The sequence below is a fragment of the Macrobrachium nipponense genome, chromosome 13 (assembly GCF_015104395.2).
Source record: "Macrobrachium nipponense isolate FS-2020 chromosome 13, ASM1510439v2, whole genome shotgun sequence".
In the NCBI taxonomy this organism is placed as follows: Eukaryota; Metazoa; Arthropoda; class Malacostraca; order Decapoda; family Palaemonidae; genus Macrobrachium; species Macrobrachium nipponense.
In genome coordinates this window covers 85,181,065-85,196,840 of record NC_087206.1, presented here as the reverse complement: position 1 = coordinate 85,196,840, position 15,776 = coordinate 85,181,065, and the positions used below count along the sequence as shown (strand labels likewise).

The following is a 15,776-nucleotide window of genomic DNA, read 5'->3' as shown; positions in this document are numbered from 1 at the left end:
TTAGTTGTATTCTTCATGAAATTGCGCACATTTTCATATATAAAACTTTATGTAACGGCTAATTTAAAATGGTGCAAACATTACGAGAATCGGATGAAAAAATTTATGATTTTTTCGGAAGAATTACCTCACGGACATAAGGAAAAAGTTTATTTTATAAATTCACCATAAATCAAAATATTGTGTTAGAGACTTCCAATTTGTTGAAAAATAAAGGTAAATGATTGAATATTACTAGAATGTAATAGATTTAGCTTACAATTGCGTTTTTCGACCATTTCGGTCGAGTCAAAGTTGACCGAAGGTTGAAATTTTGCCACTTATCATTACTAATATGAAAATATTTCAAAACTAATAAAAGCTACAACCATGGGTTGTTTTTCGTTGTATTCTACATGTAATTGCTCACATTTTCATATAAAAAACTTATGTAACGGCTAATTTAAAATGGTACAAACATTACGACAATCGGACGAAAAAAAAATTCTGATTTTTTTCGGAAGTTACCGGGCGGACGTAAGGAAAATGTTTTTTTTTTTTTTTCATAAATTCACCATAAATCAAAATATTGTGCTAGAGACTTCCAATTTGTTGCAAAATAAAGGTAAATGATTGAATATTACTAGAATATTAGAGTTTTAGCTTACAATTGCGTTTTTTTACCATTTTGGTCGAGTCATAGTTGACCGAAGGTTGATATTTTGGCACTTATATGAAAATATTTCAAAACTGATAAAAGCTACAGCCATGAGTTGTTTTAAATTGTATTCTACGTGAAATTGCGCACATTTCCATATATAAATCTTCATGTATCGGCTAATTTAAAATGGTGCATACATTACGACAATCGGACGAAAAAATTTATGATTTTTTTTAAAGAGTTACCGCACGGACGTAAGGAAAAAGTTTTTTCATAAATTCACTATAAATCGAAATATTGTGCTAGAGACTTTCAATTTGTTTCAAAATGAAGGTAAATGATTGAATATTACTAGAATATAAGAGTTTTAGCTTACAATTGTGTTTTTCGACCATTTTGGTAGAGTCAAAGTTGACTGAAGGTTGAAATTTTGGCACTTATCGTTATTTATATGAAAATATTTCAAAACTGATAAAAGCTTCAACCATGAGTTGTTTTTAGTTGTATTCTACATGAAATTGCGCACATTTTCATATATAATACTCCATGTAACGGCTAATATAAAATGGTGCAAAAATTATGTCAAAGTGACAAAATAATTTCTGAGATGTGTCGCTGATACTTTTTAGTGCGATAAGAAAGAAATTTGCGCTTGCGCGCCTGCTTAACGATTGTAAACAAAACAACGCCTTGATCCGTGAGGTCCTGGCATCCCCCAAGGTGCGTGATTCAAAAGTTTTCGCCTAGTAGACCTATAACTATTTTTCCGCAAATTTTAGAAAAAAAAATTTATATTGACGTACCATACGTCCAATCGGTGTTAAAGGGTTAAATGACTGACAAATAAATATCATAGAAATTACAAACATAATTTTCTAGTTTGCTTCATTTTTTAACAGAACATTTTCACAGTCCAAATCAGTATTACAAAGCATTCTAAGCAGACCACAGAGTAACATTTCTGAACCACTCATTTTTTTAAGACTTTCCAATTATGTAAAAAGTGGACGATCTCAAGAATTATTCCATGACGATACTTCATACAAACTAAAAAGTACAAGGAAATTTGTTGTTAAAAAGAATCTCAGACAAAGGTGCATTAAGTTATTGTGTCTACTTGAAATTTATGTGAATTAAATTTAAATCAGAGCAAAGATGGAGGTTAAATTTTGTGGGATTATTAAAGTAATAGTAAATTAAATATGAAATAGTGATGCTTGCTAATGACAGCATTCACTGGTAACATTAAAAAGAAATTTTTGAAGGTAGACACTGATCAAGATTATTAATACGGACTGTGAAAAAATGAAGTGATTAACTTATAAAGACATTCAGATTACTATATTTCATGGGTGATGGTAGAATGAATGAAGAGATGAACCATCAAGCATTTCATCACAACATAGCAGAGGTACAGCAAATGACCCAATTGTGGAATGGAAGAAGTCCAGAAAATTATTCAGTGGAACTACAGTATGACTGGCGAGCAAGCTCCTCTCTATGGAAGAAAAAGTTGTTGAATTTGAAACTTATAAGAGGAGAGTGGTACTTGAGAAGTGCAAAGAAAGCCATAAAAGGAAAAGGCTTTCAATATTAAAAATGAGAGACAAGAGACCAAGGAAAATCTGAAGACAATTTAAATGGAGGAGAGTTAATGGTAACTAGCTTTAGTCACAAAAGATTCAAGACATAACAGGTGTAAGTTCAGTGATAAGCTATTCATTCCTCAAGTGCAAGAGGAAAATGAGTTTACACCTACTGTATTAAAAGTTTAGAGTAATTTTAAGATTTGGGTTCAAAGGACATACCTACAATGTGAATATTATTCTAGCTTCAAAATAAGAGACATGGTATGTAAGGGCAAAGTTCAACAGTTAAGCTTCTGCATCAGTAAGTCCTCACACTTATCTAATGGACCTCAGTTTTAGTTATAGATAAATATACAAGAAGCAACTTGACCACTTACTTCCTTGGAACTTACATACCAGAAATATCAAAATCTGAGCATGCAGTAAATTTCCTTATATATTACATTACTTCAAATACTGAAGATTTTGGTTCCTCACTTAGACATACAACCTAAAATACAAAGAAAATTTGAAAAGTATTACAATTCTGCACTAAATAACTAAACAGTAGCTTATTTAAACATACCAGTGAAAAAAAAGGAGAGTGATGTTTGTCGCTTCTTTTCAGACAGAGATGTTATGACGAAAATCACTACAGTACATATCCTCTGCACTAATCTTGTTCCCCATAAATAAAGTAGGCCAATGAAGAATATCCGTGTTGCAGGAGGAAGTTTTCCCCAATAGTCCAGGAAACTACTTGAAGTTTCACGTTGAACTATTTCCAAAATGTAGAAGAGGGATAGTTGCAAAAGCATTTGCTGAGGAAACTGCCATATCTGTAATGGAGGATGAAAGAGGCATTAAATTTCATTACATTACAATTTCTTCAATGGAAGACTGAGACATCTGGGCATACAAAATTAACAAAATTATACATACTTTAATGGATTTGGATGAAGCAAATGGTATACACACTATCAAAGTGATGGAACAAATTGTACAAGACTGCTTTTCTTTGCACCCACTTGCATTGTGTTTATTTAAGTAAATTTAAAATTTAGTATGTGCAAATTACCATAAGCAGTGGTTACAGATTTTGTGTAAGTTGCTATAAGCAGCAGTTCAAGGGTTTGTGAAATTGAAAACGTACATATAGTACTTACTTGTCGAAATGCTCTTACAAGGGGGATTGTAAGCAAAAAGTATGGAAAAGTCTGGAATGGCGCTTGAAGTTGCAAGTGAACTTTTGCAGAGAAATTCTGATGCAAAAGTATAAGTGACACAAATGGTCCTCCTGTTGAATGAGAGATAAAAGTGGTAAAGAGAATTTAATCACTATGAAATTGAAAACTATCAAAAAAGAATTATATTTATATGAACTCACTATACCAAACATCTATTAAAAATTTGTCCAATTATATATATATATATGTGTGTGTGTGTGTGCGTGTGCATGCGCTTTACTGTATCTAATGATAAAAATTGGGTATCCAGTTTCACTGTGGAAAGAAAATCGGTCCCTATTCATAACTCGTGGCTAATAAACAAAGACTGTATTGTTCCTATTCCTGTGCATCTTCTGACTGTTACTTATTTATTTATGAATCTGTGATCATTCTGAGCAGGACTTTTACAGGGCTTGTTGAAAATCGATCCCTATTCATAACTCGTGGCTAATAAACAAAGACTGTATTGTTCCTATTCCTGTGCATCTTCTGACTGTTACTTATTTTTTTATGAATCTGTGATCATTCTGAGCAGGACTTTTACAGGGCTTGTTATCAAGAGAATTTTTTTTTTATATATAAGCAAGATTTATGATACTTAAGATTAAAGATGGACAGCTAGGTAAGGAGAGGCAAAATGGAACAAATGTGAAATACAGAAAGCATCCTTGATGAAAGATTCTCTAAATCTCATCTTTTTGTCATGATACATAAAAAAATCCTGGACATTTCAATTACCAGCCTGCACTATAACTACTCTCCAGTTGTTCTTATCTTTCCATCTGGTACTCATACTTCAGTGTACACCTCACTTCCCTTATTCACTTCATTGAAGAAGGTGATATAAGGAAAAAAAATATTTTACCTATACTTCAAAAGTTACATTTCCCCTCATTCACCCATTCTTCACGATCTTCCCCCGGGAGGATTCAACATCAAAACATTTTTTCATTAAAGGGTGCTTCTCCTATTCCACCTGCTAAGGGTCAGTGGTAAAGCAAGCTACTGACCATAAGAGACAAAGTGACAAGTGTTATACTCCAGTTCTCCAATCTACAGGTCTAAGAAATTGTATGTTTTCCAGACTTAGTCACTCTTTCCTCCATACTGAATGTTGCCCCTGCATATTAGTATTTATTCCAGGCTGCCTTCAACCATGAGCAGAACTCTAAATCTGAGATAATTAGGGTCCATCTCTATATCACAAGACATAACATAAGCATAACAACATAAGTGTGTTCAGGGACTATTAGCCATATTCAGCAAACAGCTCTAGTACTTAAGAGCAATCATGAAAACTAATTAGCTATACCCAATTAAGGTTGACTAGTAAAATGAGGACAAAACAAATGCTAAACCTAACCTAATGTGTTACTGCACAGCTATAAGTAAAACATTCATGTAGATCTGCCCATGGAGTATGCTACAATTACCTGTCACAAGGGCATAACATAATACCTAACACTTGGGAATAGCTGGGAACTACAGCTATCTAACTTCCTCACTTAAAAATAAATTGCAGACAGGAAAAATTGTTCCCAATCACGTGCTACACGGAATATATTCAGAAAGTCACACTAACTCTGAACCCAAAGAAATTGTGATGATGAACTTTGGAATTCATAATAGCAATTATAGTAACATTCATTCAGTTATTAAATTCTCTTAACAATGTAATGTAGTACCAGTAAGATTTTGTTTGAGAGAAAATGGAACTTTTTTCAAGTATAACACCCTCACTCTCATCTAACTTGTGAACAGAAAGTAACAAGCATAAACAAATAAGGAAAGATCAACAGCACAAAAATGCACTTACCAAACTGTAGCAATTGTGAAGTCATATAGAGCAGACTGTTTTTTTGAAATATTTTTCGATGAACATACAATGGATTCCTTATTAGACCTAAGACGTAAACTTTTTGAAACTCATTCATGACCAAAACTGACAGAGCCAGGAATATGACCACCGAACCAACTGCATCTCTTGCAGATACCTGTGTTGTGAGAAAGAATGGTGTACTGTAATGTACAATACAACTGTATATTGTTCTAGTCTTCAGAATTATATTCCTGACCATAATTACAATCATAAATATAATTTTCCGATGGATTACTGTTTTGAAAATCTCATTAATCACAAGTTCTTTACAAAAACTATGAAAAACATATAAATATAAATAATTTAAGATATTCAAAGACAACTTTGTTTTTTTTTGTTTTTTAGAATTCCACAGGAGAAACTAACAAATTAGCCTATGTATCAAATCGTCATATGACCTTAAAATATCATAAAAAAAGTATCCATAACAGTGAACAAAAGAAAAATTCAAACTTCAAAGATCCAGATTCATGAAGATCTGAGCAAACTTTTCTCATTCTTTTTCTTATCTAATACATGGTCATATTTTAATGAACAACAATGGGAATTCAAAAATACCTTAAAATTTCACATATTACTGTTAAGATAAATATGATGATAAAAGGTTCAAATAACATTCAAAGTACAACTTACCTGAAACAAAACAGGCAAGTTTGGCAAATCTCCGTGAGCATCTGTTGTTACGTTAACAGGTCTCCTTACAGAAGTATTTCTTGCCTTAATTCTTGTACAATTCATGTTGGCTTCATACCAGCCTACATTAGGCAACTGGCAACCAAGACTCAGACCTATAATTGCCACAAAGAGGGTCACATAAAGAACAAGCTCTCTCCGGCAAGTCTTTGCACGTAAGGAAGGTTTTCCAGCTATAGGGAGCGTTTCCTCATATTTCCCAGTCAAACCTGTTACAAATTTGACTCCAGGGGATAACACTGACGACAAAATCCACCCTGAAATTACAAAAGACTAATAACAGCTTGCAACAATAAACAATTTGTGTACAAATATAAAAAATATTTTGAGATTAAGTCCTTTATGTTATTAGGAACAAACTGCACATATTTCATGTCTGCATACATTCACCCAGTGTTACAAAAGATCTGTTCTTGAATGAGGGCTGAGACAACAGAGTTCAGAGGAACACATAAAAAGTAAAAGGAAACAATAATGCAGTACAAAGAGATGCTCATAATAACTTTTACTACTTTCTACAGTTTGCCATGCATGTCACATAAAAGCTAGTCATTTACTAAATAAAATCTTCACATATTGAAAAAAATCTTTTATATACTTAAAAACTTTCATACATAAAATCAAACACCCCTGAAAACAATAAATACAACTCACCAGAATCTAAGCTAAGGATATATTGGATGCAAGAAGCGAAGACCATGAGTCCCTCAAAAGAAGGCATTGCAGCCGACATACAAAGGAAAACAGTCCCAAAGAATGCATGGGGAATTAGTCGAAGATTTGATGACATTGGAGACCCTCCTGCAATGAGATTTGAATAAGGCTGTTTTGTATATGAAAAAAATTTATATTAAAAAATAGTAATAAAAAATATTTACTATGAAAAAAATTTATATTAAAAAATAGTAATAAAAAATATTTACTTTAATGGATATACAAATTACAGAACTAATATGACCAACTAACAGTTGTACGTATATGAATCCTCATAGTAGACATTTACACCTACCAATTTACTACTACAATGGAAGGGCTTAATTTACATACGTATATACCTACATTCTGCAAACACAGATGACTTTGTTTGTCATTTCAAGTAGCAACAAAAATCACACTGTAGATGGTACTATAGCCCTTTAGCATTAATCCCTCAATCTAGCTAATTTGCTTTCTACCTTTTATTTTTCTCTTCCAATCAAGCTATCCTGCTTTACCTTGTTCTAGTTTTCAGTTCTCATTTCAGACAAATCCTTCAGGCTATCTCTCCAAGAGCTTCAATAAGAAAAATTTTTTCATTACAAACAATTTTTTTTCAAACAAACCCTTTAATCATATATATTGTCTTACTTTTTACAAACTAGGAAATCCCATCTCCACCAACTTGTATCAGTCAAGATAAATGGACTTCTACTGTGCATGAACAGCCCTGTGAATGACACCTGCTTTACTCTCACTTTCTCTGCCAAAAGATGAAAACAGTGTGTGAAGAAGGAAGAAAGGAAGGAATTCTATGATTAATGAGCTTGTTTTAAAAAAACAGATTGTGACATAGGAAAAACCCATTTTTGGTAGTCGCTGCAGAGTCCTCAAGGAGTTACCCTTCCATGGTCTATCCAGCGCTCCATGGTGACCAGAATAATGTTAAAGAATTCTCTTTTAGCTGGTCTTGTAGCCAGTTATTATGTTGTAATGATAAACATTATTATAAAAGATGATAGAGTATAAATGGACTCAGGATAATAGGGCACTTTCTTTTATCCTCAGCGAACATTAAGCTCAGTTTACCTACGTCAAACCTGCAAGAAGAAGTGGCCATGAGCATATGTGCCATGACATTGTTTACATATGACCAGAAACGGACCTTCTCTTGGTCAATGAAGGATGACCCCTTACCAAAATCCCATGTCTCTTCACCAGGGAAGTGGGAGGGTTTTGAGGACTCAACAGCAACTACCAAAAATGGCTTTCTCCTAAGTCAAATCCTGTTTTTTGACAGTGTAGTCACTGTCTCATCCTCAAGGAGCTTTACAAACAAATTCACATGTGATGAAAAGCTCTTGAATTTTTATCCCAATAACCCAAAAACATTTATGGCCTAGGGTCAAGCAACAAGTTTAAACGCCCCATTCTTCATTCCAAATACCTTTAGGTTTGATAGCAAAGAACAAGAAACTAAGTACGAAACTCATGTTTTTAGGGTAAAGTTCTGTGGCGACTTACCCAAGCATGCTGGGTAAGGTTGCAGTATTGTCAAACTTCCCCGCGATACTTAACATACCCGCCTGTTAGGAAGATCTGTGGTTTGCTGCTGTAGCTCCTATGGGTCAGGACTATCCATGCTACCTACCAATACACACTGTAGTCAAATTTGTTCGAACTTGTGGCAATGATGTTGCCAGAGTATAAGAAAACTGGATATTCTGGGATCTTTGCTATGACTCTAAGTAAACCTTAAGTGGTTGAACTGGGCATAATGTTTTGTACGCTAAATCTAGTTTACTTAAAATAGGAGATTTCTGTCTTAAAGGAATCTCATTCTTCGCCAGGAAAAACAGGCCAGCGGACAATGATAATTGATAGTTAGCTGCTGCATGATGTAGTACTGTCCCCATCTAAGAGAGCCCAGTTTGCTAATATGAGCGCCTGATGCTAATACAATCAAGAAGATTGTCTATTGTAGTTTGTGAGTTCTGGTTGTATCAGGTTCATTGAATTGAGGGGCTGGTTGAAGTCTAAGCACCTTTTTCAGGAACCAAGTAATTGGAATCTTTCGAGATCAGACCTTTGTAGAGCAAAGGACTGCAGCAAGTAAGTGACAACTTCTATACTAGAGTCAATCCCGAATTCATAAAGCAATTGTTCTGTTAATGCTGCCTTGTATGCCATGAATGTTGTAACTACAAGGCGTTTGTATTCAAAATGGATAAGAAAATTTAAATGTTTCCCTAGAAATTGACAGGGCTCTCTACTAGTAAAGATATAACCTAACCAAATCTTCTATACATGCTGGTATTGCCGGATATATGAAGTCTGTAGTTTTTGCCCTAGGTACCTAGCAATGATGGATGAGTAATTTTCACGGTAGATAGTATTTAAAAATCCACACGTGAAGGTCTTGGCTCAGAAAGGAGGATCCATAAACAACTTTTCCTCCTACTGACCAGGATAAAACAGCAGATAGTAGTGGAATTTATCTCTTCACCCATTGTTAAAGTAATAGGAACCAATGCCTCTTTGGCTAATTTGGAGCTATTAAGGAAGCTATTCCTTTGAAGGAATGGAGGAAAAATATATATCATCCTCCATTTGTTCCATCCTTGTGGGAAGGCTTCTCTTGTTGTTGCTTGACTGGCAGTTTGTGATTCTCATGTGGTGAACACGCCCACTTCCAGTTGTGGAAGCATGTTGGCTATTGTCTGAAAAGAGTGGTTGTCTAACATCCACTCTGTTAAGGCTGTCATTTTCCTTGATTGGGAGTCTACTATGTATTACATTGAGAGACCCCATGAGGTGAAATGCAGAGAAGAGAAGCGCCACATCCTTGCTTGCGTCATCGAAGGATGGCTAGCATTATTATATTGACAGCAGGTGAGCGTGATCCCAACCTCTTGATGTAGGACACTGCAGTCACGTTGTCTACAACTAACCAAATGTCTCTCTCTTCTGGAGAGATTTTTAAGTTTTTGAGAGACAAAAAGACAGCCATCAGCTTCAGGAAATTGATATGACAATTCCCCAGAGTAGCTGAACACCCCCCTGCCGCCTGACAATCCTCCCAACCTGTCAACAAGGCATCTGTGTGTATTGTCACTTGTACTGACAGAGGAGTCAGGGTGACCTGTTTTGCCAGTGATTCCTTCCAGGACCAAGACCAAAGTATCTCCCAAACTTCTTTAATCTTTTGATGAAGTTGGTCTTGCATCTGTTCAATCTAAGTATTGGACCTATTGTTGATGCAAATTGCAACAGGCCCATCATACATTCTAATTGCTATTTGGAAACTCTGGGTTGTTCAAGGCACGTTTTGAGGACTTGTTTTACTCTGTTTTAAATATGATGGGGAGAAACAACAGGCTGTGAAAAGTATCCCAACACAGTCCCAGCCACTAAAAGCATCTGGTGGGTGTGAGGTGGGATTTTCCAAATTAAGCATAAAGCTTTTTGACTGTAGTAGTCTGTTGACCACGCTCTTAGGTTTTCAAGCACACTTTTCTTGTAAGCCCCCAGATTGACCGGTCGTCTAGGTAGGCTATTAGTTGTATTTCTGATTTCTTGAACAACTACTGTTACTAATTTTGTCAAATTTCTTTGGGCAATGTTTAGCACAAAGGTACACATCTTTTTCTATCAAGAACCCTAGGAAGGGGCAGAAGGGAATGGCAACAGGGATGTACCAGTATGCATCCTTCAGATCTATAGCTATCCAAGTCCCTTTTGGAATGATTGAACATACTAGGGCAATGGTAGTTATCTGGAAAATTTGACAAAATGATATTGTTATAATACAATAAAGTTTCATACATACTTACCTGGCAGATATATACATAGCTGAATTGACATATATAAAGCTTTTTCCTACTAAGAACGGAATTAACATGTGAAAGGATGTCGAGTACCATAAAGGCACAGGTGTTCTGGCACATAACATAAAAAGAATTAGAAGGAAGCGCCAGTCTGACGCAATGCGCCAGAAGTGCCAACCTGGCGCAATGCTCCAGAAGCGCCAGCCTGGCGCAAAATTTGCGCCAGAAGCGCCAGCATGGCGCAAATTTGCGCCAGAAGCGCCAGCCTGGCGCAGTGAGCCAAGAGCACCATCCAAGATTTTCTCGTTTTAGTGAGTTATTAACCTAAGAGTCCAGTAGCCTCTCGGACACCAAGCTCGGTAACGGCAATATTCGTTCCTGATTTCGTTACCCATTTAATCACTTAGGCCAATTCCACGACTCTCTCATATCGCAAAGAGCATCGAGAATCTCTTTTTTCGCTCCTATTCGCGTTAACAAAGAGATCCTTCTCGATCGACGATATAACTGTCAACATGTTTAACATTTATTGGAAAGAGTTGTGAGAACCTGCAGAAAGTCTTCTTCATAGATCTCTCAGTAAGATAGAAGACGAACAGGCTTCCTATAGACTGCTTCCTTTTCCTACTTCTCCCCCGATTGAAGATGACGTGGGAGAAGCTTCAAGGAAGATTATCTTGGCAGTACAAGAGCAACTGGCCTCTTTGGTGGGAGTGTTAGCGCCTCGTAGGAAGGACGTTGCGCTTCCAATCAAGAAGTCTCGTCCTCTCTCCCCTGCGAAGCGAGAGGCGTCATGCAGACGACTTTCCTAGGAAGGACTACGCTTAAAGGGATTGTTAAGACAACACCTACTTAGCTTCTAGATTTATCGAAGTCTTGTTTCGCTTAAATATGCTTTAATAAGAACTTCCTGAAGTTCGATAATAATTTTATAAAATTCCTTTATTAAATGGAGTAGCTGGCAACTCTGGAAGAGTAAGGCCAGACGGCTAACGGGGACTGCTTTCGCTGAGAGCCTGAGACCAGCGCAGTACGCCAGTTACTGTCAGTACCATGTAGGTGCCAGTCATGAGCGGTTGGGTGTATCTCTCTCTCCTGCGGGATGGAATAACTATCTGTATCTCTCCCCTACAATCGCGGTCTTAACCTCGGATTGAGGGGATAGTTAAGCTAACATAAATAAAATATTGTATGCCTTTTGCTAAGAAGCTTTCAATAAGAGAGATAGTACAACCTTTCAATGCTGTTTACCGTAGGTAGGTCAGGTGATCTACCGTCCTGCCCTGGGTGGCAGGATTAGGAACCATTCCCGTTTTCTATTCATATTTTTTCTCTTCCACCTGTCTCCGCGGGGAGGCTGGGTGGGCCATTAATAATCGATATATCTGCCAGGTAAGTATGTATGAAACTTTATTGTATTATAACAATATCATTTTCATACAATCAACTTACCTGTCAGATATATACATAGCTGATTGACACCCTTTGGTGGAGGGTAAGAGACAGCTAACATGGAATAGACAGGTAAACAACATATGTTGTAGGTATAAATAACCTTGGTTCCTATCTGATAGGTGGTAGACTTCGTGGCTGTTGCCCGGTAGTCTGCATCACCTCAAGACTTTAGCGAGATATGTGATCTATGGCTAAGAGTTCTTGTGGGTCTGCCGATGGGGTATGAACCGCTTACTCGGCAGAGCCTGAAAGGACTTTGTCAATGGGTACTGGACCACTTCTATGACAATACACCTTATGAAGGAGCGCAAGACCGATCCCGATCACCTGATCCTAACACGAGGGTTCGCGCTCAAATTGAAAAGAGTTATCCCCACACTCCTTTCAAAAACCCCAATAATTTCACTAAGTTAAAAAACTTTAACTTAAAGTTAAGGATCAGTGTCGGCTCCTTATCCCAGTAATGTATCCGCAGAAACGTATAAACCAAAAGAGAAGGATCTCTCGTAGGTTAACTTGACATCCTTTGTGTAATGAGAAGTCAACACAGAGTTGCCTCTACCGTACAACACAGTTAATATGTCTTATATGACATATTGTTATGTAAAGAACAAGAATTTGCAAAAGCGCGCACTTCCTGCGCTTTTAATTCTCAGCTGTTTGAAGGAATCAAGTCACTTATGAAGTGCTTAGGAGATCTCCATGTTTCAAAGAAGACCAGGGCTTTCTTGAAATAGATCTCTCCCGACTGAAGCCTGAAGCCTGGCAGGAACCTCGCGCCTGGCTGGTGCTTCGCTCTTGGTTGGCGCCTAGCGCTTGTCTGGTACCTTTCGCTTGACTGGCGCCTCGCATCTGGTTGACGCCTCGCGCCTTAGCTGGAGATTCGCGCTTAGAGCCTGGCTTGCGCCTGCCTGGCGTCTCGCGCCCGGTTGGCGCTTTGTGCCTGCCTGGCACCTCGCGCCTGGCTGGCGCCTTGCGCCTGCCTGGAGCTTCGCAGCTGGCTGGTACCTCGCGCCTGCCTGGCGCCTCGCTCCTGCCTGGCGCCTCGCACCTGGTTGGCTCCTCCCCACTTGCCGGAGCTTCGAGCTTGGTAGAGTCTCGAGGATGTCTGGCAATGTCCACATCGGACACTCTTATCTGTCCTATATGTTCGCATCTAGCGCATCTGTGTCAGGTTGTAGGCCCGGTCTTTCTCCTCATCAGACAATGACAGTGTTCTTGGGGCTGTCTGCAGGTTTCTTCTTCCTTGCTGACTGCGTCAGAAGGTCTTGAGTCGCCTTCTGACGAAGACGGAAGAGAAATACCCATATTCTCTCCCGTCTGATACCAAATGCCTCTTTTACCAGCTAGTCTCGCTGGAGGCATGCAGAAGACCGTTCTAACTAACTCCTCCTTCGACTTCATCCAAGAGTCTAAAGACTGAAGAGCCCTCTTCATCGAAATGGCGGGCTTCATTCTAAGAAAAGACAAAGATTTCTTCGTCTTTGCACTCGAGAAAAGAGAGCGCGGAGAAGGAGGAGAGGCAGGAGTCAAGTCGTCTCCATACTCCTCTAGAAGCAAGGCTGTCAAAACTTTATAGTTCGACAGTCCTTCTCTTCCTTGATACTCCTCCTCCGAGTTTACTTCTAACTCGGGGTCTAGATGAGTCTCCGCTGCTAATTCAGTACGTCTTTCCTCTGGAGGAGACAAACTGCTAATAGGAGAGGGGCTAAGGGAATGATATTCCTTCCTCTTCCCTGCTTTAATAGTCCTGGAAGGCGCCAACAGCCCAGGCTTCTCTCCATAAATGGATGACGCTTCCCGCTTGGATGACGCTTCTAGTCCGCCAAGCGTCCTGGCTGACGCCTCCCGCTTGTGTGGCTGCTGACGTCTGGATGACGCCTCGCGCCTGGAAGACGCTTCGCTCTCAAAAGGCGTCCTAACTGGCGTCTAAAAGCAGCTTTAAATGGCGCTTCATGTCTAGACGACGTCTCACGTCTCTCTGGCGTTACGTGTCTTCCGTAAGATTCTCCCGATCTCGCTCTCGAAACCGAAGCCTCTGCGATATGTTTGGAAGCTTCACGTCTGCATGACGCCTCTCGCTTCGCAGGGGAGAGAGGACGAGACTTCTTGATTGGAAGCGCAACGTCCTTCCTACGAGGCGCTAACACTCCCACCAAAGAGGCCAGTTGCTCTTGTACTGCCAAGATAATCTTCCTTGAAGCTTCTCCCACGTCATCTTCAATTGGGGGAGAAGTAGGAAAAGGAAGCAGTCTATAGGAAGCCTGTTCGTCTTCTACCTTACTGAGAGATCTATGAAGAAGACTTTCCGCAGGTTCTCACAACTCTTTCCAATAAATGTTAAACATGTTAACAGTTATTATCGTCGATGGAGAAGGATCTCTTTGTTAACGCAAATAGGAGCGAAAAAAGAGATTCTCGATGCTCTTTGCGATATGAGAGAGTCGTGGAATTGGCCTAAGTGATTAAATGGGTAACGAAATCAGGAACGAATCTTGCCGTTACCGAGCTTGGTGTCCGAGAGGCTACTGGACTCTTAGGTTAATAACTCACTAAAACGAGAAAATCTTGGATGGTGCTCTTGGCTCACTGCGCCAGGCTGGCGCTTCTGGCGCAAATTTGCGCCATGCTGGCGCTTCTGGCGCAAATTTTGCGCCAGGCTGGCGCTTCTGGAGCATTGCGCCAGGTTGGCACTTCTGGCGCATTGCGCCAGACTGGCGCTTTCTTCTAATTCTTTTTATGTTATGTGCCAGAACACCTGTGCCTTTATGGTACCCGACATCCTTTCACATGTTAATTCCGTTCTTAGTAGGAAAAAGCTTTATATATGTCAATTCAGCTATGTATATATCTGACAGGTAAGTTGATTGTATGAAACAATGTGTTTATTCAATGTTGATAGGTCTAGGATCACTCTCCGTTCAGAGGAATCCTTTTTGGGGACACTTGAAGAAACATGCTTGGTGAATATAGTATGCATGTTTCTCTATGGCTCCCATTAACAGGGCCTTTCTGCACATAACCTCCCAGAGAGGGGCCTGATTTTTGTAAGAACCCCTTTACAGGAGGGGGAGGGATGAGACTGGTTCCACCCCAGCTCATTTAAAAATAATGCTGTCCCCAAGGATAAGACTTCCACTGTCTGTGGTGTCATCAAAATCTACCCTTAACCATACGATTCCTATTGGTATCTGCCTCTTCCTCTGCCTTTACCCTTGATAGGCATTCCAGGTGTTGCTTTTCTTTTTCATATAAGAGGGTTTTTGGACCTTGTGAAAAAGATTTCCTTGCTGTTGTTGTTGTCCCTTGGTAAGGAGTTGTCTCTTCTGATTGCCTACCTGTCTTTGAAGAAAACTTTTGGGCTGACTGAAGGGTGACTGAAGGCTAACAGGATTTTTTATCGTAGTGAGCCTTTTTGGGTTAGGTGAAGGGAAGTTTTGAGTTTTTGTTTCCTGAACTCCCCACCCACCCCTTTTTTATTCTTTATTTTTTTTCCAAAAGAGAATACCCAGTACAATTCTGTTGGCTGGCTTGCTGGTTAAGTTTTTAACCACAACAGACTCCTCAAACAGGTCCTTAGAGAAGGGGTTATTATGTGTAATAATGAGGTTACATTGGGAAGTGACTTGTTGGAGCCCTCCAATGTTTCCATCCGCGCTTTTATGTGTCGCTCTAAAAAGTCAGTGTGTGCTTGCCATAGGGTTCTCAATAGACTTTTGGCCACAACAACAAAAATTGTTCTGGAACCTTTTGGAAGCCTTTGGGTGGTGATTTCCAGTAAAGTGATAG

General features: G+C 38.8%; 1 protein-coding gene across 1 annotated transcript in view; it reads right to left on the bottom strand.

Moving 5' to 3' along the window:
* Positions 1-15,776, bottom strand: part of LOC135225383 (pecanex-like protein 4) — a gene marked incomplete at its 5' end in the record, with an annotated part of 124,711 nt that overhangs the window by 49,027 nt on the left and 59,908 nt on the right. Inside the window, 5 exons of the mRNA XM_064264716.1 lie at positions 2,795-3,047; positions 3,375-3,505; positions 5,254-5,431; positions 5,950-6,266; positions 6,664-6,810. Of these exons, the coding sequence (XP_064120786.1) occupies positions 2,795-3,047; positions 3,375-3,505; positions 5,254-5,431; positions 5,950-6,266; positions 6,664-6,810 (1,026 nt within the window). The remainder of the gene's footprint in view (positions 1-2,794; positions 3,048-3,374; positions 3,506-5,253; positions 5,432-5,949; positions 6,267-6,663; positions 6,811-15,776) is intronic.